General features: G+C 33.5%; 2 protein-coding genes across 2 annotated transcripts; one reads left to right on the top strand and one right to left on the bottom strand.

Annotated features, from left to right (window-relative positions):
- Nucleotides 1-1,086: 1,086 nt before the first annotated feature.
- Nucleotides 1,087-8,433, bottom strand: LOC128182375 (cell division cycle protein 16 homolog). The gene is made up of 16 exons (XM_052850980.1): nucleotides 8,318-8,433; nucleotides 8,090-8,144; nucleotides 7,788-7,885; nucleotides 6,789-6,827; nucleotides 6,560-6,682; nucleotides 6,130-6,289; nucleotides 5,401-5,495; nucleotides 5,124-5,257; nucleotides 4,743-4,822; nucleotides 4,510-4,559; nucleotides 4,326-4,396; nucleotides 3,837-4,115; nucleotides 3,452-3,577; nucleotides 2,260-2,395; nucleotides 1,978-2,068; nucleotides 1,087-1,568 (listed from the first exon to the last, which is right to left on the bottom strand). Exons 1-16 carry the CDS (start codon nucleotides 8,420-8,422, stop codon nucleotides 1,426-1,428), a joined length of 1,785 nt encoding a protein of 594 aa, XP_052706940.1. The 5' UTR covers nucleotides 8,423-8,433; the 3' UTR covers nucleotides 1,087-1,425.
- A 4,138-nt stretch (nucleotides 8,434-12,571) lies between these two features.
- LOC128181645 (solute carrier family 23 member 2-like) lies at nucleotides 12,572-21,980 on the top strand. Its single transcript, XM_052850118.1, has 11 exons — nucleotides 12,572-12,790; nucleotides 14,448-14,605; nucleotides 16,059-16,150; nucleotides 17,495-17,553; nucleotides 18,814-18,995; nucleotides 19,158-19,435; nucleotides 19,532-19,785; nucleotides 19,980-20,136; nucleotides 20,652-20,768; nucleotides 20,969-21,064; nucleotides 21,514-21,980. Exons 1-11 carry the CDS (start codon nucleotides 12,608-12,610, stop codon nucleotides 21,744-21,746), a joined length of 1,809 nt encoding a protein of 602 aa, XP_052706078.1. The 5' UTR covers nucleotides 12,572-12,607; the 3' UTR covers nucleotides 21,747-21,980.
- The last annotated feature ends 1,321 nt before the right edge of the window (nucleotides 21,981-23,301 follow it).

Genomic DNA, 23,301 nt, shown 5'->3' with positions numbered 1-23,301 from the left:
ACGATCTGAATACCCAGCCCCGCGTAATTTTAAAACCACACCTGTGTTGTTGTTGACTTTCTGAACTGTACCCGTATGGCAAAATGCTGTCTTAAAAATAGGTAGAAAATATTTCCTTATGGTAATTTAAAACCGTATATTTTAAAAATATTTTTCTGAATTGCGACCGTTTGATGGTCTACGTTCTTTCAATATCACGTTAGTGACGTCACGAATTGTCGGTGATTTCGACCCCTGTCACGTGCTACTTGTGTACCTCGTCGATGGAGTTCAGTTCTCGTTCTCCGTCTCGTATTTTGTCTTCAACTGATTTAAAAAAATAATTTCGTTACTATGGTAGCAGCTGTAAAATGTGTTTGTTATTGATCCGCTCATTTTCTGCGTGAGTCAGGTGTGTACAGGTGTGGTGTGCTTAGAAAGTTGTAACGAATTCCAGCTTAACGTACAAGGAACAAAAGAAGAAGCGTATTAATGTTTTGAATGTAACTGTTTTCACTTTTCCTTGCTGAAAATTTGCAATAAGAATGAAAGACGTGTTAATAGCTTATAAAGCACCAACTTAGAATATTTATAAGAGTTTGTTCAGTATATGTTCATGTTTGCGACCGTCAAAACTAATAAGAAGAGGCCACATCGCTCACCTGAAAATAATTGCCTACAGCCTTCCCTTAGATTCGATGACCCTTTTTTTTTTTTTACCACAAGTGGTTAATATGCTATAAATAAATCTACCAAATCTTCATAATAGCATTCTTTTATATAAGTTAAACAATTTAAAAGATTTTTCCTAAATATATATATTAAAATGTGTATATGGAATAAAACGCAATGTATATAGTTATCAGACAGACAGCTGTCCATTCAAAAATCTAACAAGAAATCTCTCATGAGCCTCAGGTGAGCTAAAAAGTCCACTCCTCTTGTAGAAAATATCAACAGGTTGAAGCATTGACTGTTGACGATTATATAAAACTGACACCTGGTCAACCTGATTTTTTTTTTTAAATCATAAAAAAATCATACAGCATTTATTTTCATTCAATATGAATTATTTACTCTTAACTAAATTGAGAAAAATATTACAAGGAAGGATATATAAAATTTATTCTTGATACCAATTAAGAGTGGATGATGTAAAACCAATAAATCTTGTCATACAATACATTCAAATCTCTTAGTCTTCAACTCCAAATCTCTTAGGGCACCTTGTCTTAGGAACAATATCCCAAAACGGAACATGGCTAAGCATGTTTAGGGGCTGAGACATCAGGTAATTGTCTCTTTGTGACAATGAGCTGTGGCCAGGCACTGCACCGCTGTATATACCAGTGTATTGTGTCATGTGTTAAATAAATACACACTGTCCCTGTGCAGCTCTTCAATCACATATTCTCCATCAATGGAGTAACTGAGGTGTTACACAAATCAGTCGTCCATGTCCACTTCCTCTATTGCCATGCTCGAGTTGTCCTCAGGGTTAATGTCAAGGTCACTTAGTTCCTGACTACTGCTGTGAGAAAATTCTAATTTTCCAGGAGTCGGAAAAGCCGGGAAATCTTCAGAAGCCCCTGTAATTCAAATATTAAATTTTATACAAGATAGTTTGGAAATTATGAATTTTCTCATTTTTAGCCGTTTAAGACTATATACCGGTACTTCCAAAAAAGTTTCTCTAGCATAAAAGCAACAACATTTATGGTAAAGTATAATATATGTTTGTCCAATTCTTTATTATATGCTTTTCGTTATAATCCTTTTGAATTAAAACAAAAGTTTTAAAATACATTCTACCATTTAAATTCAAGTAAAATAAATTCATTAATATATGCATATGTAGATTTTTTCCCCATTATTCTCTCCAAGATTACATTGAGTAAGAGAGATTTTGTCCCTGTCATCACTTTGTCCAAGGATTACATTTAATAATGTAGATTCTGTTCCTATGATTATTCCAATTAATCATGAAATCTGTTGTACCTTCACAAGGATCCATCTCCGACATAAGAGTTTCTATAACACTGGATAGCATAGTCGTCGAGAACTGATCATCTCGCCGGATTCCAAGTGCCTGAAGCAAAACCTTTCAATTTGAAATCCTTAAAGAGCATAAAACTTATTTCATCTAAATGAATTGAAATAGCTATTATGATCATATGCTAATAACTACTTAACTTATTTTTAACATTTTTGTTATATTGTAAACATTATTACTATTAAACTGTATCATTCTGTTTGGTCCCACTGATGACTGAGTCTTACTTTATGGAAGTAGTCCACTGCCATTAGATTGTCCCCCATCAGGACGTAAGTGTAGCCAATGGCCGAGTATGTGGAGGGATTCTGGGGCGAGAGGATTCCCGCGCGCTTGTGGTACTCCAGCGATTTGTCATAGTTCCTAGAATACAGTAGTTACAGTAATGTACATACAAGTATCTTGTATTCATGAGATAATATTTACATTCAGTGTAGTATCTTGTATTCATGAGATAATATTTACATTCAGTGTAGTATCTTGTATTCATGAGATAATATTTACAGTCAGTGTATATTTCCCCTTATGTTTGCATTGGAAATCTGCGACATTCAATTTTCTATATCTACATCAACCAAGTATTATTCCCTCTATTTCTTACGGAAACTTAAAGTTAATTCATAGCTCTATAAAAACAGCCAGACTGAAATCTACACCCCCCATTTATTGATTGGTCAAAATCTACAGCAGCTGAAACTGACACGAAACTGACAGGACAGATATCGACACAGCCTGTTTTGCTCGCTAACATGGGTTATGTATTTTTTCTGCAATGTCGCTACCTTCATATTCCGAATGAATCATCAAAGAAAGCATTTTATTGTTTAAATTAATACACTTTGCTAGTTCATGCACCATGAGCACAATTATAAACGCCTTCATATGTTTTGAGTATATTCATTTTTGTAAGATTAAATGAAACATTCAATCTTACATAACCAATTTGATATGTACTTTTAAAAAAAAAATAATCAGTAAATTATATCTACTCCTAAATAAAATGATTTTTCTCTACGAAGTTTCTGGCACTATGTTTTTAGTCGCGGAAGTACTAAATAACGTGTTAATATGGCTGTTCCATGTACCAGTATGTTTCATATCCCTGACTTAGAGGGTATATAATGGCTTTACATTGAAAAGACATATATATTTATAGAAAAAGACATCAGTATAAGCATAAATATAAGCATTTAATGCTAATTTTTGGATATCGTCGGTCCTGTAACACAACAAGCAGTGCAGACAAATTAGCAAACCGGGCAAACAAGCGGTACTCAATTTGTCTGCCCCGCTTGGTGTGTTACAGGACTGACGACATCCAAAAATAAGCATTCAATGCTTCACTAAACATGTTCTAACATTCAAATAATTTCCAATTTCAACTACTTTTGTCTACAGTTAGAAAAAAGAAATAGATACCTTAACTTCCTATACACATGTCCCAAATTATTGAGCAAGGGTTCCCATTTTTCCACGATAACTTGTTGGCCGATATTTTCTAGAATCCTGAGAGCATCCATAAAGTATCTCTCTGCTGTGCCCCATCTACAGACATGTACTCAACATTTCAAATTTCATGTTAACTGCACCATGAATATATGACATATCCAAGCATATCTTTCATGAATTTTTGAATTTTTCTTTTTTTAGACACTAAATGTATAGAATATTTTTTAAGATGTCTCCCTTTTCCTTTATTCATTATGTCAAATAACTTTTTTAAGCATGAAAAAGCAGTAACATTTTTGTTTTAATGACACTAATGAATCTGACTTCTTTTGTACTACATATATCTAATCCTTACTCCTGACTTTTGAAAGCTATAACTCCCATCTCGTGGAGCACAAACGGGTCCTCCGGGGCGATCGTCAGGGCCTGGCTGAAGAACCGCTCGGCCAGCTTGAAATTGTTGGTTAGTCCATGTTCCAGTCCGATGTAGAGGAGGGGGAGGTGACAGCCCTTCATCAATTGAGATGCCGTGAAGTACGCCACCATTGCCTGGTCGTGCTCATTCTCCGCAGCGAACGAGTGACCAAACGCCAGCCAGGCCGGTCCATACACGCGGTCAAGTGTGGTCGCTTTGCTAGGAAACAAAACAAAATTTTTTCTACAGCACAACTCAAAATGAGTTTATTTAACCATGCATTTAAAGAATATTTCTTCAAAATAGTTCATTTCCTTCAAATAACCTAGAACCAGATGATTATACATTGTGTTAAATACTGGATGTACATGTGCCAATGTGTACAATATTTTAAACAGGTTTCTAAGAAGTAACTGACAAAGGTGTTACCTTAGATACCGCCGAGCTGGTTCGCTTTTTTCTGTCAGGAGGTAGTAACAGCCAACAGCAAACCAAGACACCTTAAATTACAGCATGATAACTTAATGTGTTGAGAGTTTTAATTGAATCACTTTTAAACATATCAAAATGCATTTCCATGTTAAAAAGAGACAAAACAAAATAATAAACTTACCGGATCATTGGGATACAGATCCACAAGTTTATGAGATAGGTAAAATAAATCTGACAGAAAAAAAAATTATAAACGTATAAGTTTAGTAAAATAATAAAGATATCATCCAGTTTATATTTAAGAACATATATCATGAAAATATATCTAGAATTTCTTTCTACTGTTTTAAACTCTTTTACAAAATATAAATAAGATTCCCAACAATTTAAAATGTGTATAGTTGTGAGAATTACCTTTAGCTTTCTTGAGTTCTACAAGGACAGCAACGTGAATAGGCAAGCATTGGCTATTGTATGGATCATTGCTCATCACCCTGAAAATGTAATACATGTAGCTTAAGGTAAGCATTTACTTACAATGTCCTTTACATGTGACCAAATTCATTTAAAATTTTTAATTTGAAAATTACATGTATATACATGTTTATGCTCATTTACTTTCAGTTTTAAGACACTGTTACAGAAAACTGATTCCTACTTTAAAAAATAAAGAGAATCTTTCATTATGATATAAAACTTTACATCCACAGAAAATATAAGAAAAATCTTCCAACCAACAGAATAGTTAATATATATCATGACAAATTGCTAAATGACTGCAGAAGTCTTCCTTACCTGGTGGTGATTTTGTAGCACTCTCTGAAATCACAGTTGTAGTAATTTTTCTCTGCTACGTTCACCACAATGTCCATGTTATCCTTCAAACATGCTAAGGTCCCCGGGACTCTGTGGTCTTTAGGTTTATCATACTATTTTAAAAGAATATCATAAATATGTAGATGAAGACATAAAGAAAACTTTTCAGTCTACAGTATATAAGTTATTTTTCTAAATGCTTTTGGAAAAAGTTTAAAAAAGGTATAGATAATCAGTTTTCAATAGATAATAATACCTTTTTGACTCTATTTTCATATAAATATCGAATAAGTTCCACATCTTCTATCGGACATTGTATAGCAAAAGGGAGAGTGTCTAGTAATTCACGTTCTGAAACAAAACACAGTGACTAATGAATATCTTTTCTAAAATAAAATAACACAGAAAGGGACTATATACTGTAAGTCGCTTTAACTCCATGGTGTTAAAATTTCATGATTTCTAATAAAGTACCAATCGCGATGATTTTAATTTCACGCTGCTAGAAAATTAATTGATCAGAATACAAGCATTGAAACGTTTTTGAAAACTAATGATAGTGTTCACGATGGGTTAAATTTCGGGGGAAAATGATAATTGCGAACATAGTGAAATTAAAACCACTGTAATTATTTGACAATTGATAGTATATGTATATATACATCTGTTAAATAAGGTTAGATATATGCCCAAAATAATTTTTTACAATTATCATTTCATACACATGGTTTTATAGTGCATACAACAAAAAATTTCTTTGAATGATAGAAAAATGGACAGATGGATGCATGCCAGACAAAAATTGACTTTGGTTTATGGTGAGCCAAAAATTAATAGTTATCTAATTCCTCCTAACACCAATTTTAAATCTGATGGAAATTTTATTTTATGCTGTTTAACAGTAGATATGGTAGAAGTTTGTACAGAACAAAGGAATTCACTCATCCATATCAAGCTCTATAGCTAAAACCGATAATTCAAGTACCTTCCTGTGCGGAGAGCATGTGATGATGAACCAGCATATCGAACGCCTCGAAACAATACACATCCTGTCTCAGAGCCTCGCGGAAACAGTCGACCGCCAGATTCCTGTTGTCCATGGCTTCATAGATTCTTCCTCTTAGCAGGTTTATAGAATGCTCCACCTACATTTATATAGAAGACATATGCCCACTTCCTGAATCCTCTATCACAAGACTGTTCTCTTTTATATTTACAGAAGAAGTTTGGTTTTTTTGTGTGGATTTTCATAAATGCATAGTTATAGTACGTTATCATTAAATCACAAAATGAAGTAATAAATACCATAAGTGTGATTAACTGATAAAAAGCATATGTATTTACAGCCTCAAAAACACCCGCTATACAATGCAAACCCTACAATGTTATATATTTGGATTTACGTTTTTGATTACCTCTTTATTACTCTGATCAAACAGTGATTCGGTCAAGTTTTGTTTGCTGAAGGAAGGGAGGTAACTGTTGTTATCCACCATATCTAGAATATTGAGAGCCGTCTGCCATTCTTTACATTCAAACTATAAATGAAAAATAAAATGTTTGTCTACCAAACCCATATTTTTTTCACAAATACTTTATACAAAGGAAATAAAGTATGAAAGGATGGTAAAAAAAATGACTTACATGACATTTGGCCGCCAGGTAGCGACATGAAGAATTTGTCTGTAAAAAATTAGAAAATACATGTACTGTGAACAAATTGTCAGAGGTATATCAAGCAATGACAAATACATATATTCTGCATTAATTTTGTTAGAAGCACTCGGATGGAAAAAAAAAAAATCTACTCAAATTTACTTCACAGCAATATTGAGGGGTTATGACAGTATCAATAAACAACTATTCGAAACAATTTTTGTTTTTTTTCTAGCTATTTTTTCTGTTTTTAAATCTTAAACATTTATGTAATGAAATGATTTTATTTCAGTATAAAATGAAGGCACTCCATTAGACTTTCCAACAAACAAATCTATCATTTTTATTTCAAACAATATGAAAGCTGTTATAATGTAATCACGCACTGTCAATTTAAGCTGGCACACAAATTCGATAATGAACTTTGCCCAAAACAATTTATTCACACTAAAGTCTGTCCCAAGATATTTTTGCCACATATTTCCTTAAATTATTCGTTATTTATAAATACCTCTTGGTTCAGACAATGTTCATTCAATAGTATGAAAAAATCCCAAGATTTCCCCTTTAAAACGCCCCCTCTAGCTTGTCAGGTATCAATACATGGCTAAAAATAAAAAGTCTACGGGGGTTTTCCATTGCCAAGGAGATGAAGACACCCGGATGATAATGTTGAAAAACTGCGCGAGGTGTCCCGAGTAATTCCGAATGGAGAAAAGATGTCAACATTCCCCATTAAAAATCTCCGTAGGAAATCTGTTTTCGTTCCTGTGAATTTTTACGAGGGAAAAATGATAATATGTGAGTGAAATTATCTTGGAAATTTTCCCTTTCATCGATTTCAATTGCACTTCTGTCACAGGAATGTGTATTTTTATTTAAAATCATTCAAATATGCAGCATAAATATATTGGGACAGACTATAGTTCATATCTATGTTCCTAATTTTGTCAGACAGAATCCTTCAGCATCCTCTAATGATCTCACCTTGTCCAGTTTCCTTGACTTCAGGAGTTGTGAAGCTCTGTGGTACTGCCCAGTCAGGTACAGAGTCTGCGCATACCAATAAACATCATCTGGGTTCCCTGCTCATTACAACATTGAACAATATTTAATTATTATTTTTTTTAATTATACCGATAAATCAAGATCTCATCATTCATAAAGTATTTTTCATTAATGTCATCATTAGTTTTTAATCAGGTTAATCATAATGCCTATTCAAAAAGAAGAACAGATTTTCAGATTTGTTACTTGACTATCATAAATTTTAAGTTCAGATACCATACCGTTTGAGAGGGAAACGATTTTATCTGCCCAAAACAATGCGGATTCATACTGGTGCTGTAAAAATTAAGAACAGATCTGCATTGAGAATGAACAGGGAAATGTTGCACATATTTTTCAGACAATATCCGAGAAGATCTGAGGAATTTCGAGCTTAAAACATTAAACTACTTTTTTTCATTTTAATGACAGGGCAGGAAAAATCAAGTATCAAATCTAAAATAACACACCTTTTCAATGTAAAACTTGACTTTTTCCCTTAGCCTTCCTAAATTGATCCCAGAGACGAGTGCAGGTTTTTCATTCATCTGTGGATTTTCAACTTCACCCGCCATTTTATTTGGTGCAGCTAAAATACCGAAAATACACAAAAGGAAAAATAAGATTTAAAAAAATAAGCGATAAACAGAATGCGTACAATCTTTTGAGTTTTTAGATAGAAAGGGATAAAAGATAAAAAATGAAATTGTATAAAAATCACTCATATGAGTAATAAAGTTCTAAAGAACTGAGAGTACTGAAAGCCGGTTTAACTGTCTATACAAGCGCAAGTTTTTTGTGCGCCTTAATATAAGTAAATTTCATTTTGTTTTTATTCCCAGGTCGTCCATTCGATTTCTTTAAGACTGAGAGATACAGGAAAAGTCACAAACCTTGCGGCTGATAACGATTCCGCGAAAAAGAATATAATAAGAAATTCATAAAATTTTGACACAGTCAAACGGATCATATTACCAAATGATTCTACCAGTTTTCGCAGAAAGGTCAGGTCATGGTCACTACCTTTTTTCTCAATATAAAGGATGATAAATATAAGTGTAGCTCTTTGTAGACAATTGTCTAAGATTTGAAGATTCTATTCTTCAATGAAATGATAGAATATCAGAATGTCTATCAGCTTATACTACTAAATAAAAATAAATATTTATACTAAAATTAAAATTGCTTAGCCCGCATTTCCTCTAATCTTTTTAAGTTTTAAAGAAATTTTGATTATTTTTTTTTTGCTTCCAATAATAAAATATTTCTGATTTTTATGTATTATGAAGACTTTACATAAAGATATTATAAACTGACAGAAAAGCTAATATATTGACCATTTAACAAGAGAGAATCTTCTTGAACTGATTTTCACAAAAATCAATGTACAGAATGGACGACTTAAAAAGATTATAAAAATGTAATTTGATAGGCAAATCATATTTTTAAAACATATTCTGAAACCCAAGTATCATGCATTTCATTAGTTCACAATAGTAAAAAAAATCCAACATTAATGTTATTGTTTTTAAAATGCTAAAACAGGCTCATTAATCTGCAGCAGTTCTGAATTGCGAAACGTGATATTTTCCTACGCTAATATTACGCCAAAAATATAGTCCTTGTTAGATTCTAAACATTTATTATTTTTTCTCTGCCATGTTGTATGATAGTAAAAAAGAAAGAAAAATATACTATTTTAATTTCCTTTCATCTTGATTTAATGAGCAATTAATCAAATTTACGTAATGTGATGTAGGCTTGTCTATTTCATTGCTGGCCACTCAGCCATTGCTCTATGAAATCAACAAGATTTGTCTGGCTTTTGAGCTAAGACTACGCAATCGGTGCATATTTCGCTTGAAACCGCGTCATTTTCAACTTGTTTTGACCCAAGAAACAGGTAGCTACGTCCAACCGAAAGTCCAAGGTCTTGTTAAAATGGTTCTAAAATGCATTTCTAAAACATTGCAAATAATAAAAACAGTAAAATAGAATTCGACCAAAATCGTTATCATGTCCCGTTAAATTTTAATTCGTTTCTCCTTTGCGCCAGTTTCTCTGTTGCTATATTTAGACAACAATGACAATCACGTGACACTCACATCAATGTCGACACCAACTCGGCTTGCATGTTTGCACGTGTGGTTCTGGATTAATGATTTCAGTATCAAAAGGAGGCAATTTCCCTGCTTTATTCGGCCATCTTCTTTTAAAATTTCATTTCGAAATTATGTAACTATGTACATTTGTAATATGTTATAATTGATAAGATATCGCCAATTCCTTAGCTAAAAAGGTATGCGATCTGTGAAATTCCTTTTTTACCAACCCAAGTAGCTAGATAAGTTACGTACATATCAGTTCACTGACCCTATTTCAGATACCTAGCACTGATTCAAGGTAAGAGTCTGGATTTCTTCAGGTTTTGTCTTAATTTGAGATCGGTACAACGAGGAGGGTTGATTCAAAAGTAATGTCACAGATGCGATAAAATCTTTAAAACTCTACATAAATTCGTACTTTAAAGTATTTAACAATTATTTTTAAGATATACTCAACGCAGTTTAGTTATAACTTAGGTAAATACCAATTTGAGAAGTGCGTCTTTAATAAATTTTCATTTCTTTATTTTCATTAGGCTCCATGTCACTCAATGTAATTTGACACATGTACAAAGTGAAACTAATGCATGATAAATGTAGTAAATTTGATGCAATATCATTATGTATTTTCTTATCAATATTATTTCTGTAAATCTAATGCATACATGCACATCACAAGTTACAAGTATTTTTGTGAGGCCACTATATAAAACTTTTTCTAATTCTAAAACATCTCTCTCTAATTTTTAAACAAACTCTTTGACATTCTGGACATTGTCTTAAGAGGGTTCGTTTTGATTTCGCCATTTTAAGACTGTTTTGATGTTCTTTTGAAGAAGAGCTGTATATAAAAACATTAGAAAATACCAAAATTTAAAATGTAAAACATATTGGTTTTTCTTCAGTAAATTATAGTATATAGCCTATTAATTACTGTCTTAAAATCTAAGGTAGATCTGATGTTTATATTTTTATCACCGTGCAAAATTCACCGTTCAATTATAACTTTATTTTTGACTTTACTTTTAAAATTCAACATATGTTTTTAATATTTTCTCACAATCTATTTCTTACAAAGTTACTTATTTATTTAGTGATTGACACTTTTCGGACTCTGTATGTGATTTCAAAGAGACAGAGTGCCATGTCTCAAGGACTGTTAATCTCTTAAAACAACATTGTGCAATTATCAGTTTTACATGTCTTGGACATCAAAGACTCATTGAGTTTATTTAATTATTTTATATCTGTGAACCTTTCACTCAGCTTACTTATGTCATCACCTGTCAATTTATACTCATTGTTCAGTTTCTTATAAATAATTATGTACAATTGTCAATCGGCAGTCTGGAATACGGCGGCCAGCCTCGGCCACGTCCGACTCACCCAGAGTCTTGAGTCCGGAGGCCACTACTGGCCATATCCGACTTGTTTGTAAAATGTCTGTCTGTTAAAATGTTTTAATGTTGCCATCGTTGAATCTCGTCCAATAAATACGGAATCTTTCATCACTTGGTTTATTTCTCTGGAACTGTATACTGGTGGACCTTCGGGAATACGGCAAACCTACCCTTCGTTTTTACCTTACGGCCCACAGCGCGCCTCAACCTTATACTACTTATACCTTCGACGCCAACATTCCCTCACCCCGTCCGTACTGCACACGGCGGATATACAGATCCAGAAGAATTCCCTAGCACCGTACAAATATACGCGGTCACATTTTGTTGAGCCTCCTTGATATAAAGAAATTCAGTTTTTGACGTTATATTCTTTTCTAGGATCATTTTAAGATATAATAAAATAGTGTTAGATCTCCTGTTTTGAAAAGAAAATTTAAAAAATTGCACACTTTTGAGTGAAAATATTCGTTTTATGTCGAAATAAACACTATTCCCTGTATTGCACTTATTCTGCTCCAAAGTTCAAAAAGTTTGAAACAGGAAGTATGTGCAGGGGATCAGAAAGACATGCCGTAACTTACAACGAAAACAAAACCCCACAGGTATTTCTGTCGATCTTACAAACCCACAGCTAGATGTTGCAAATGAGATAGTGCATGTTTATCTTTTTTTTTTAAAGCATGGCTTGCACATAACCAGAAGACATAAAAATGGTTTGTTTTCTTTTTAAATCAAAATCTTATTTCGTTGTCTCCAAATGTAAAACGACTACCACCATTAGCACACAATGCGTTTATACAGTTAAGGTAAATTAAAGTGAATTAAAGTGAGAGAGAACATCTTCATATTCACATATTTGAAAATCAGTTAAAGCAATACTGAATTCGTAATAAAAAATCACCAACTGGGAGATAGTTGATTGGTTCCAGTTGATGTAAGGTAATTTGCAGTGATGAACAGTTTCCACCACGAGCCTCTGTATATGGTTAGTCGGTGGGAAGTTTCGGAATAACGACAAATTCAAAATATGCCTATTTCTTATCTGAAAAGTAAGGGGAAATTGGGTAATTTTGATGGTTTTTTTTCGAAAAGAGAAAAGAACGTTAGCGTTTCACCTATTTCAAAAGTAAATATTTGTTATCTTAAATCAGCCGTGAACGAACTTCACAAATTCACACTGTGTCACAGTTCATCTCAGGAATCGACGATTGAAAGACAGAGACAGGTGCCCGTTCCAATTAGGCTTTACACGATGTCCGACCTGGATTCAGTAGGGGAAGATTCAGACAAGAGGGTCAAACAGGTGACCGACCCCCAGGGTCTACCGGGGGACGAGGCAGGGGGAGCGGAGGGTGTGGTTGAAGGGGGTCAAAATGTCTTCTACTCCGTGGACTCGGTGCCGCCTGTCTATTTGATGGTTCTTTTCGGACTACAGGTAAACGTTTATATAATGTCTGATATTACTCTTTGTGCAATTTTTTAAAAATTTGAATAGCTGTCACAAAAAAAGCATTTACAAAAGGTCAAAATATAAATGTGTCTTTTACTAATTATGAAAATAAGTAATCAAAGCTTAAGAACATTTGTTTATAATTTATCATGCATCAATTAATGTGGGACTAGGCAAAAACATGTATAAAGTGTCAAATGCAATGGTATAGCCTAAATAGATTTTTTTCTGTCAGCATGGATCACTGCTTTTCGTGGAAGATTTTGTGATTGTTAGTTTGCCACTGACATGTAGAAGACTGTCTCTCTCGAGTAATCATATTGCTGACTTTTAATAAGCCATGACACGATGTCCTTTGTTACATTGTTACCGTGATGCCAAAACCGCAACACTGCTACAAAAATGTAATTCATTATGACACAAGTTGTAAAATGTAAGGTGCCACATAACACATTTACTGTTAAAAAATTTATAGTAACATTACATTAAAAGTGTTTATACATTCCAATACATGTTTTTACAAAAGTGCATGATTGCATACTCAATAAGTAGCGTAAAATTTAATGTAAAATAAATACATAATCATTGGCAAAATTGGTAGTCTGTAAATCCTGATCATAATTTTGTATTTGGTATGTAAAATTCAAAACACTTTACCATCTATATAATACCAGAACTGCAACACAATAAGACTAGAATTACATGCAGTATTCAATAGACAGTCTACATTAGAACCTGTAAATAAGTAAACAGTCTACAGTAGAACCTGTAAATAAGTAAACAGTCTACAGTAGAACCTGTAAATAAGTAAACAGTATACATTTGAACCTGTAAATAAGTAAACAGTATACATTTGAACCTGTAAATAAGTAAACAGTATACAGTAGAACCTGTAAGTAAGTAAACGGTCTACATTAGAACCTTTAAATAAGCGCAAGAACCCAATATTACAGCTGTGCACCTTTAAATATATTTTACACTTAATTATAGCCTAGAGACTATAAACAAATAATTTGTTTTTAAAGTACCTAAATTAACTGCTTTGTGATATAATGTAAGCATGCAAAAACAATACATGTATTTTAACTTAATCACCTTCCCTTTTTTTTATTATTACTAATGCAATAACATGCACTCATCCATTCAGGTAACAGCATGTGTGATAGAATATTTTGACAACCACGGACTTGCATTTTTTTTCTGAAACGTTCAAATGTTATCCTAAAAAATAAGATTTCTAATGTGCCAAGCTTTTTTGGTTTAAATTCTGTTCTTTTAAATAAACTTTGACAAACATATAGACAGGAGACCCACTCTATAGCATAATCACACTATGGAAGTTGTGAAAAAAAATCGTTGCATGGCTGAAGATTTTGGAATATGTGCCATACACCAGATCTTATCATATTTGAATTTACCAATGTGCTTTAAATCAATATTTTTTAAATTCACATCGCTAGAAGGAAGGTTTTTTTTTTTATACTTTTTAAAACTTTAATTTTTCATCTCTGTACGACGTGTTATTATATACGCATTTTACCCACCTAATTCACCGACCTTCTTACATTATAGAGGACTGTCTCTTACACTGTAAATTGTAAAAAATAGAGTATAGTCACATATGATATTTCGTGTTTTTCAGCAAGCTTTGATGACCCTGGGTGGGACTTTGTCGCTCCCCTTTATCTTGGCGTCATTGTTCTGTCCAGAAAACGAGAACGAAGTGCGCGCGCAGCTCCTTAGTATCACGATGTTTATGTGCGGGATCGCTACCATTCTACAGTGTGTTCTTGGCGTGAGGTATACGGAGTTACTATTATATTTTGTTATACTTTCATGTTAAATACTGAAATCTGATTGGTTAAGACGCAGTTCATATTCCTTTCTATTACCCTCAGCGTTAGCAACACACTTAGCAACGGGTAACATTAAAAATTGTTACATGCGCGAAAATTATGCGCGTACGGTTCGCTGAAGAATTCACGTTATTCTTATATAAAAGTAATAAAATTTTCTTTAAAATTAAGACATTCAGTATAACAAAATAAATAGTGCCTGTTTGGGAGGATAACAGCTGAAATTGACACCCCGAGAAAACCATTGTCAACCTCCGCTTCGCGTCGGTTGACAATGGTTTTCTCGGGGTGTCAATTTCAACTATTACCCTCCCAAACAAGCACTATTTATATAATAGTAGTAAATTGTATTTTCATATTCACTGACATGTTAAGCGATATAATGTAAACTGAAACTTGGGTTGAATTAAGCCAGGCATAATTCTATTTCCGCTGGTTTTTGCCGAGATAAGTTGTGCTCAGACTAGACATACATTGTATTCCTGAGGGAAAACTGTTTGAATGAAGGTGGTATGGGACATCTGTCGATATTAATGTGGATTAAATTACATTATAATTGAAATACTTTCACCGGTTTAGAATTTTCAAATTTTACAATATCTAACCAAAAAATAGCTTTTAAAAATATTCTGAAAGGTAAAAATTGTAAAACCCACATTGGGATTCGAACTTATGACTTACAGATTCGTAGTAAACCCTCTAACTCACTGCGCTACGCTGTTAGATGACAATATTAGGAAAGAAACTACTTATATAACTGCACTTAATTTTATTGTTTATTTCGATAAACAATACGTCACAACATGGAAGTGTCCCATACCACCTGAATACGTAACTATATTTTTATTGCGCTATTCATTTTCTCAAGATTTTATCATTCACACACATTTGGAAAATTTTTAAACGCTTTGATTACAATTTTTTCACCCAAGGCAAAATACCTCGGTATGTAAATATGTGCATATTTCCTCTTGTTGCATCTATTATTAAACCAGATATCTCCAGGACCTATAGATCGTTATATTTTGCGAGGTTCCACATAAAGTCTAATTTATTTTCTTTAGAAATACGGTTAAACGTAAATTTGGAACACTGACCGCCAAATGTTTGCATTGCATGATAATATAAAATTTATTTGAAAACACATAACATATACGTGTAAAAACAATTGTTTTTGCTTACAGCATGATTACTGTACACACCAATGCATTGATTAACTAACAATACATAAAATGCATGCAAGTGGTAACTGAAGAAATTTTCGTCATTTGCAGAAAAACTATACTTAAAAAAAAAACAATTTCAATTTTCCGTGACTGTTATCGCTGTGTACATTGATGGCAATGATAGATTCATTCATTATCTGATTTACTAACAAAATATTATCTCCTCGACAGGTTGCCAATTATACAAGGTGGATCCCATACGTTCGTTGCCCCGATAGTTGTGATGATGACTTTGGACCAATTCAAATGTCCAACAAACGGAAGTAGGTCAATATACCACCCACAATAGACCACCCTCCCTGCGAATAAAAAAAAACACAAATAAAATAAATGCAGATATTTAAATTAAAATTAGCTTTGCGCATTTAAAGGGACATGGTCGCGATTTGAGCTGAAAAAATATTTTTATTTATTTTCAAAACGCTTCATTAAAGCATATTAAAGGGGCATGGTCACGATTTTGGTCAAATTCTATTTTTATGTTTTTATTATTTACAATGCTTAAGAAATGCATTTCTAATGATCAAATAAAATTTGAGAGTCATTCGTAGAGTTATAAGCAAACTACAGGGCTCACAATTCTTTGTCATGTAAACAAGGCTCGTGCCATGTTTTTGTTTAGATAGGTTCAATATACCAGTAAAAAAATTCCCAGCTTATTCATTTATCTTTTTATTTCTTAAAACATAGATAAACAGTCCCTAACGTTAAACACATCCGTTTTAGGTTTGAAACTGAAATTTTTACTTCAGAGTTCAAAATGTACATGTAAACAAACGCTTTATTAATTAACATGGCGAAGAATTTCAAGCTCTGTAACTCGCTTATAACTCTACAAATGACACTCAAATTTCGGTTGCCTATTAAAAATGCCTTTCTGAAGCATACTTAATATCAAAATCGATAACATAATTTTTGACCAAAATCGTGACCATGCTCCTTTAATTCATTTTGGATGGTCAGCCAAATTTTAAATGTCAGTTGTCGAGGTATTTTAAAGATATAGAGCTAACAATTCATTGTAATGTAAACAACACTCATCTTATGTAATTTACAATTGTTAAAAATACTTTGTAAAAGGTTTTGTTTAAAGATTGATTTTTCTCCTTGTTACCGGGGTAGTTCGTTGTGAACACAAATAAACAGTACATAGTGTTTATCACATTCAAATCTGTTTGAAGCCTTTTATTTTCTATTCATTATTCAATATGTAAACACAACCATAACATGAGTTGTTTTTTCTTTGCACCAAAAAAAAAAAAATTGTAGACCTTCCATCTTGCTCAGACCTCCACAACTGACACGACCAAGACTTAATTTTTTGTGATTATTAAAAAATAGTTTTTCAAGGACAATAAAGACCAAACAATGGAAAAATAAACAGTTCAACTCGTGACCAAGCCCCTTTAAGAAAACAACTAAATGGTAAGGGCAAAACCCCAATAAACCTTTGATTCCCATGGTCAACAGGTTCACTGTTCTTTTTATGGTGAAGCCAGTTTTGTAGTTTGTTTTTTTAAAAGACAAATTCTAAAATTTTACGCTGTTTTCACCTCATGAAAAGCAGCTTGATCATTAAGGGTTGATATAAAAAATCTTTTTTTTAGTAAATGGGTTGCACGGTAACCACAGCCTAGCTATACCCTGGGAGAGGAGGATCAGAGAGGTACAGGGCTATGCTTCACACGGTTTTAGTTCTGTGTTTAGTTTAGATAAGACCTTCATATACGTGTGAAACTATAAAGCGTTTTACAAGATGTTCCCAAGATTATTTTTTAAAATACATCTTCTTGCTCATTTTCTTTAACTTTAATGACATAGAGGCGTTTAACTGTGATGAAATACTATTCATTGATTTATTTTTCAATGTAAAGACTTTGCTCAGAAAAAGTCATCGATGATTACTATTGATATGATCATGGTAAAGTTGTATCGTTATTCTAATGAGACAACTCTTGTAATTGATAATTTGATTCTTCCGTTTACTTATTTTTATGATTTTAAGAAATTTACCCATTAGGCCAAGCAAACGGCATATCCAAGTAATATAAAGACATGAGAAACACACCGCAGTGTCGTCGGAAGCAAATTGAAAGTGGGGGGGGGGGGGGGGCTAGACTTATCAAAAAAATCTTGACAAGCAAAAAAGGGTCTTTTGTTATGGTTATGTCAAACTTTACAAATCAAAGTACTGAAGTATTGAAAGCCGGGCTCTTTTGGTGTGTCTTTATATATATTGTGTAGTAAAGACTGAAAATATCCCTCTCTCTCTCTCTCTCTCTCTCTCTCTCTCTCTCTCTCTCTCTCTCTCGCATGCTTTTAATGTAGACAAAGCGTCAAAGAGACCAAATTGTGTAAGCAGCTTTAAACAAAAATATGCCTGCTTAGTAGAAAAAAATTCAATAGTTGCTGCCTTGAATTTTGCAAGAAGCGTTATATATTCAAATGTTATATATTCAATCCCCATTTCTTCAACGCGCAGCAAAGTAGTTCATGGAAATTCATGCGCATTGTATGTGTCCAAAATGCATAGTCTTGTTTTTAAAACACGTTATTGATAAGAGAACTAAAAAATAGACAATTCTCTCGATATTAATATAAAGAAACAATATAACAACATTTTTGACAAAACGTTGCTCTTTGTGTAACTATTTGGTATAGCGGAAGCTTTTACTTTGACGCTGTTTGGTTTTTTGTTTACTTTTGAAGTTGTACTATTTATAGTAACATAGGCGATTTGCCTGCCTAGAACCAGGACTCTGCTTTCAACAGAGCCCGGCTAAAAAGTGGGGAGGGGGGGGGGGCTAAGCCGCCCCCAGCCCCCTAGATCCGACGCCTATCTACCGCGATGATTAGTTAAATATGTCTTGAAAATATTTTCTTTACTTTATTCTACATCAACTGTGGACCATTACTTAACTTTCAGGTCCAGGGTAACCTGATCCTGGCATCTATCACCCAGGTGGTGGTGGGGGGCCTGGGTCTGATTGGACTGATCCTGAGGTTTGTCGGACCCCTCACCATAGCCCCCACTATATCCCTCATCGGACTGTCCCTCACACACGTGGTATCTGACTTCTGTGACAAACAGTGGGGCATCGCTTTACTGTGAGTTGAACAAAATGCCAGTAAATATTCATGTTCAATGCGAAATTGCAAGTTTCGGAGGTACCATTCATGTTAGCTGCTGGTATGTAGTTCATAGTCGGAACAGAACTGCAGCTACCTTTTAAATATTGCAGTCTTTTCAAGATTTTACTTTTTTCACAGAACAGTGGCGTTGTTGATATTGTTTTCAAATGTCATGAACAAGGTGCAAGTTCCAGTCCCGTCCTTCTCCTTGAAAAGGAAGTGTCACATGACCACGCTTCCGATCTTCCAGCTATTTCCAGTGGTCCTGACAATTGCCATCGTGTGGCTTTTCTCTTATGTTTTGACTGAGTTGGAAGTGTTCCCAAACAACAGCACAGAACCTTCTTTCCAAGCAAGGACCGACTCCAGACTCGACATTCTCTACGACTCATCGTGGTTCCAATTTCCTCTCCCTCGTAAATAGTTTTATTTTCTGAAATGACGATTTTTGAAATATCGTACTGTTTGCTTTACATATAATATATCTTTATAGTGTTGGGTATTTCCTTCAGTTCCTTTTGGAATGCCGACATTCAGTGCTGCTGGCTATATGGGTATGCTTGCTGCCACTCTGTCATCCATATTTGAATCCGTTGGTGATTATTTTGCCGCTTCTCGCTTTTCTGAAGCACCAGTTCCGCCTCCCCACGCAATAAACAGAGGCATCTTCATAGAAGGCTTTGCAAGTATCATATCTGGTCTAATGGGAGCGGGCCACGCGACAACATCGTACAGTGGAAACATCGGGATCATTGGAATAACAAAAGTAAGCGTAAAACAAGAACTTTATTCTGGCAAAACCGAAGAACTAGTGTGACTTGTCATACACAGATTACGATTCTGTCAAAATTTGCACATTGTCGAGTCCATATTTTTGCCTTTCTCTGGATTTTTGTAATAGGCACATTCTTGCTTTCTGTCATAAACATATACTAAACGTACTAAACCCCGTTCCAATAGATAGCTAGCAGGGCGGTGTTTGTAACAGCTGGAGTCCTGCTGGTTCTGTGGGGTGTGGTGGGGAAGGTTGGAGCTGTCCTGGCCTTGATTCCTGACCCCATTGTTGGAGGGACCCTGCTACTGGGGCTCGGAATGGTGGCCTCTGTAGGTATATCAGGTAGGTCTCTACAGCTCTTTAACAGTATGACAGACCCTAAATAAACCTAAGAAATACGTTACCCTTAATTTGTCAATTCATATCCAAAATAAGAGCAATACCAATTTGATGATTCCAAGCAATACATTAATAAAACAAGCACGTTGAAATTTTAAAATATGCAAACTTAAAGTATAATAGTGTAAATTGGATGAAGTCATTAACTTGATCTATTCAGTCTTACATTTCTATGAGCTCTATTCCACCCGCAATATTACAATTATCGGCATCTCCTTCTTGATGTCTCTCAATCACATGTCATGCCATATGCATGTTTAATCTCATTTGTTAAGTGTTAAATAATGTTTTAATATCGTCATACAATCAATATATATGATATTGTTACACATTTTTTTGTACCTCAAATGACACAATTATATGTACAGGATACTACATATGTACATGTACCTAGAAACCCTTAAACAAAAAAAAATGTAGTTGAAACATTCCAATTTTAAATAATTATATTTTTTCAGTTTTACAGTTTTGTGAGCTGTTCTCTACACGGAATATCACGATCATAGGAGTTTCTTTCTTGATGGGTCTAATGATACCACAATGGCTGATTGAAAACGAGGCTATTGTCAAAACAGGTGTGAGTTCACGGCTTTGTAATACTTTTTCAAACCTTATTTATACACCTGACTAAAGATACATGTAGAACTCCCTAAATGGATTTGTATAAAAAGAATTTCTAAATACAGAAGATGTTGAAATGAATACTTTACTCTTACGCTTTCTTTAAGTGGACTGTTTTTCTGAAATGTATATCATTTAATGCATTTTGACAAAGGTTCTGCGGAACTGGATCAGGTGATCAAGGTGCTATTCGGAACTGCCTCCTTCACGGGAGGTTTCATAGGTTTCATGCTGGATAACACTGTTCCTGGTGAGTGGTAGTTTGTGTGGATTTTGTCAAAATTATACATATATATTTTCCTTTTGAATAATTGAAGATCATACAAGATTGCACAAGTCTAAACATCAAACAAAATTCTCTAAATAAAACATTCATTATATTGCTAGCCATATTTTCAAGGGCTGGATGGTAATGACTTTGTTTATATTTTTGAAACTATCTGAAATTGAGCAGTCTTGTGTAAAATATAGAAATTTATTCAAAAAAGTATATCCATCGGTGACTCCATTGACTTATAAAGAAAACACGTCTATTTCCGCCACATTTGGGTATTCTCTGTGTGAAACATTAGTTTATGGCTAGAAATAGTGGTACCATATCTGTTGGGTTAACACAAACTTCTAACTTGAATTTTTAATAAAAAAAATGAATGGTTAGATGTCATGTGGGGCAAGTATTAAAAAAGTTAATTTTTTCAGGCACCGAGTACGAACGCGGATTAAAACGCTGGGTGGAAGTGAAGGGTTCCCAACAAAAGGGGGACGAGGCGACCCTTTACTCTTTCCCTGTTCTGACGTCAATACTTGAGAGGATGCGGTGCTGCAGTTACTTCCCCCTTTCTCCAACCTTCACCTCGTGTAGGAGACCACGACACTTGAACTATGATGTTAAAAATGAAAACATTGATTTAAAAGACGTGAAAACAGTTTAATGTAAACCCCCCACTGTGAGACCTTCGCAGTGTAATAAACTTAATTAATTTAAAACAGAATGTAAGAGGGCTGTAAACTTAAATTGAATTTAAAATTCAAGAATTTAATTTGATTTTTAAATATTTCAGCGTAATATTTTACATGAATGTAGAACCTGTACAATGATATCGCTATGTGTTATGCAATTGCGATTCACTGGTATGTAAATAAAAATTATATGTTGCTTTTTTAAATCCTTAAAAGTCAATTTATCTTCGTTATATAGTACTTGTATTCTGTCATATCTGGTCTGATATATATAGAATGTTGTAAACACAAAGAAGAAAAAAAACGTATTTAAGGTTGTATAGGACAACTTCATATTGTGACGTGCTTCCTATCGAAATAAACAGTAAAATCCAAATTCATTCTTTATGTTTTTTCTTTCAAGGTTAGGGTTAGGGTGCAATAGGTTAAAGCGTCGATTGCGAATATGCAAGTCATGCTTTTGAATCCCGTTGGGGCTATCAGAAGCTTTCCAGAAAATTAAGTGCATTTTCTTTTTGCTAATACTGTAAACTTGAAAAATTCTAAACCTGTGAAAGTATTTTTATGATAATGTACTTTTATCTACATTAATATCGCCATGTGCAGGTGCCCCATACAACCTTGGAGTAATCATTATCTTGTTTGCACGTACTAAGGTATTCAATAATTCAATATTATCTGAGTTTGTATGTCGGAGACTTAAGAGGCCTAATTTACTCTATACACATACATGTACCTACATCGCTACAAAGTTAATCTATATATATATTTGAGTTTTTTCTCCGTTTTCTCTTTAGTATTGAGTTTCATAGAATTATTTTTAAAAAAGAACACTTCAAGCGTAAACGTATCTTCAGGCTTGGTTGTTTAAGAGCAGAAATCGTTGAATTTAAAGTATCAAAATTTGACATGATCTACTCAGTACATTAGGAACTGCCTCCTTCACAGGAGATAAAAATAAGTTGAATTGAATATTGGTTGACAATATATCAACTTTATACAACTATTGAAAAAAAATGAGATTAAAACGACTAAAACGGATTGTTCTATAGAATATTTTTTTTTTTTTTTTGATAATATATTTTATTCAGAAATACGCAACCCTTTACAATATCTGATTGCCCCGGGCCAGGACAAGCAGTTAAAAAATCTTAACTAATAAACAGATTATAACAATCGAATAAGTTCTAATATTTTACCTCTATATATTTTTGTTTTTGAAAAATTCAACATCAAATCCATTTCCTTAGAGAGAGATCTTTTGAAAAAATTCAAAAGCGTGTTACATGATTGAAAATTTTCATTCATTCTACATGTCATTTTATATTTATAAATTACATATGATACATATGATATAATTGTATTTAAAAATACTGTTTTTGAATTTTTTTCTAAATAGAATCCTATAATGATGTGTTTCCAGCATACATTGAAATTCAAAATACTATTCAATTTTTGCCACAATCTTTGTACAGATATACAATCAAATAAAAGGTGCTTAATGTCCTCCTTTTCACACGGACAGAA

This window comes from Crassostrea angulata, chromosome 4, assembly GCF_025612915.1.
Source record: "Crassostrea angulata isolate pt1a10 chromosome 4, ASM2561291v2, whole genome shotgun sequence".
Classification (NCBI taxonomy): Eukaryota; Metazoa; Mollusca; class Bivalvia; order Ostreida; family Ostreidae; genus Magallana; species Magallana angulata.
The sequence above is the reverse complement of the archived record's forward strand: the minus strand, read 5'-3'. Positions and strand labels throughout refer to the sequence as shown.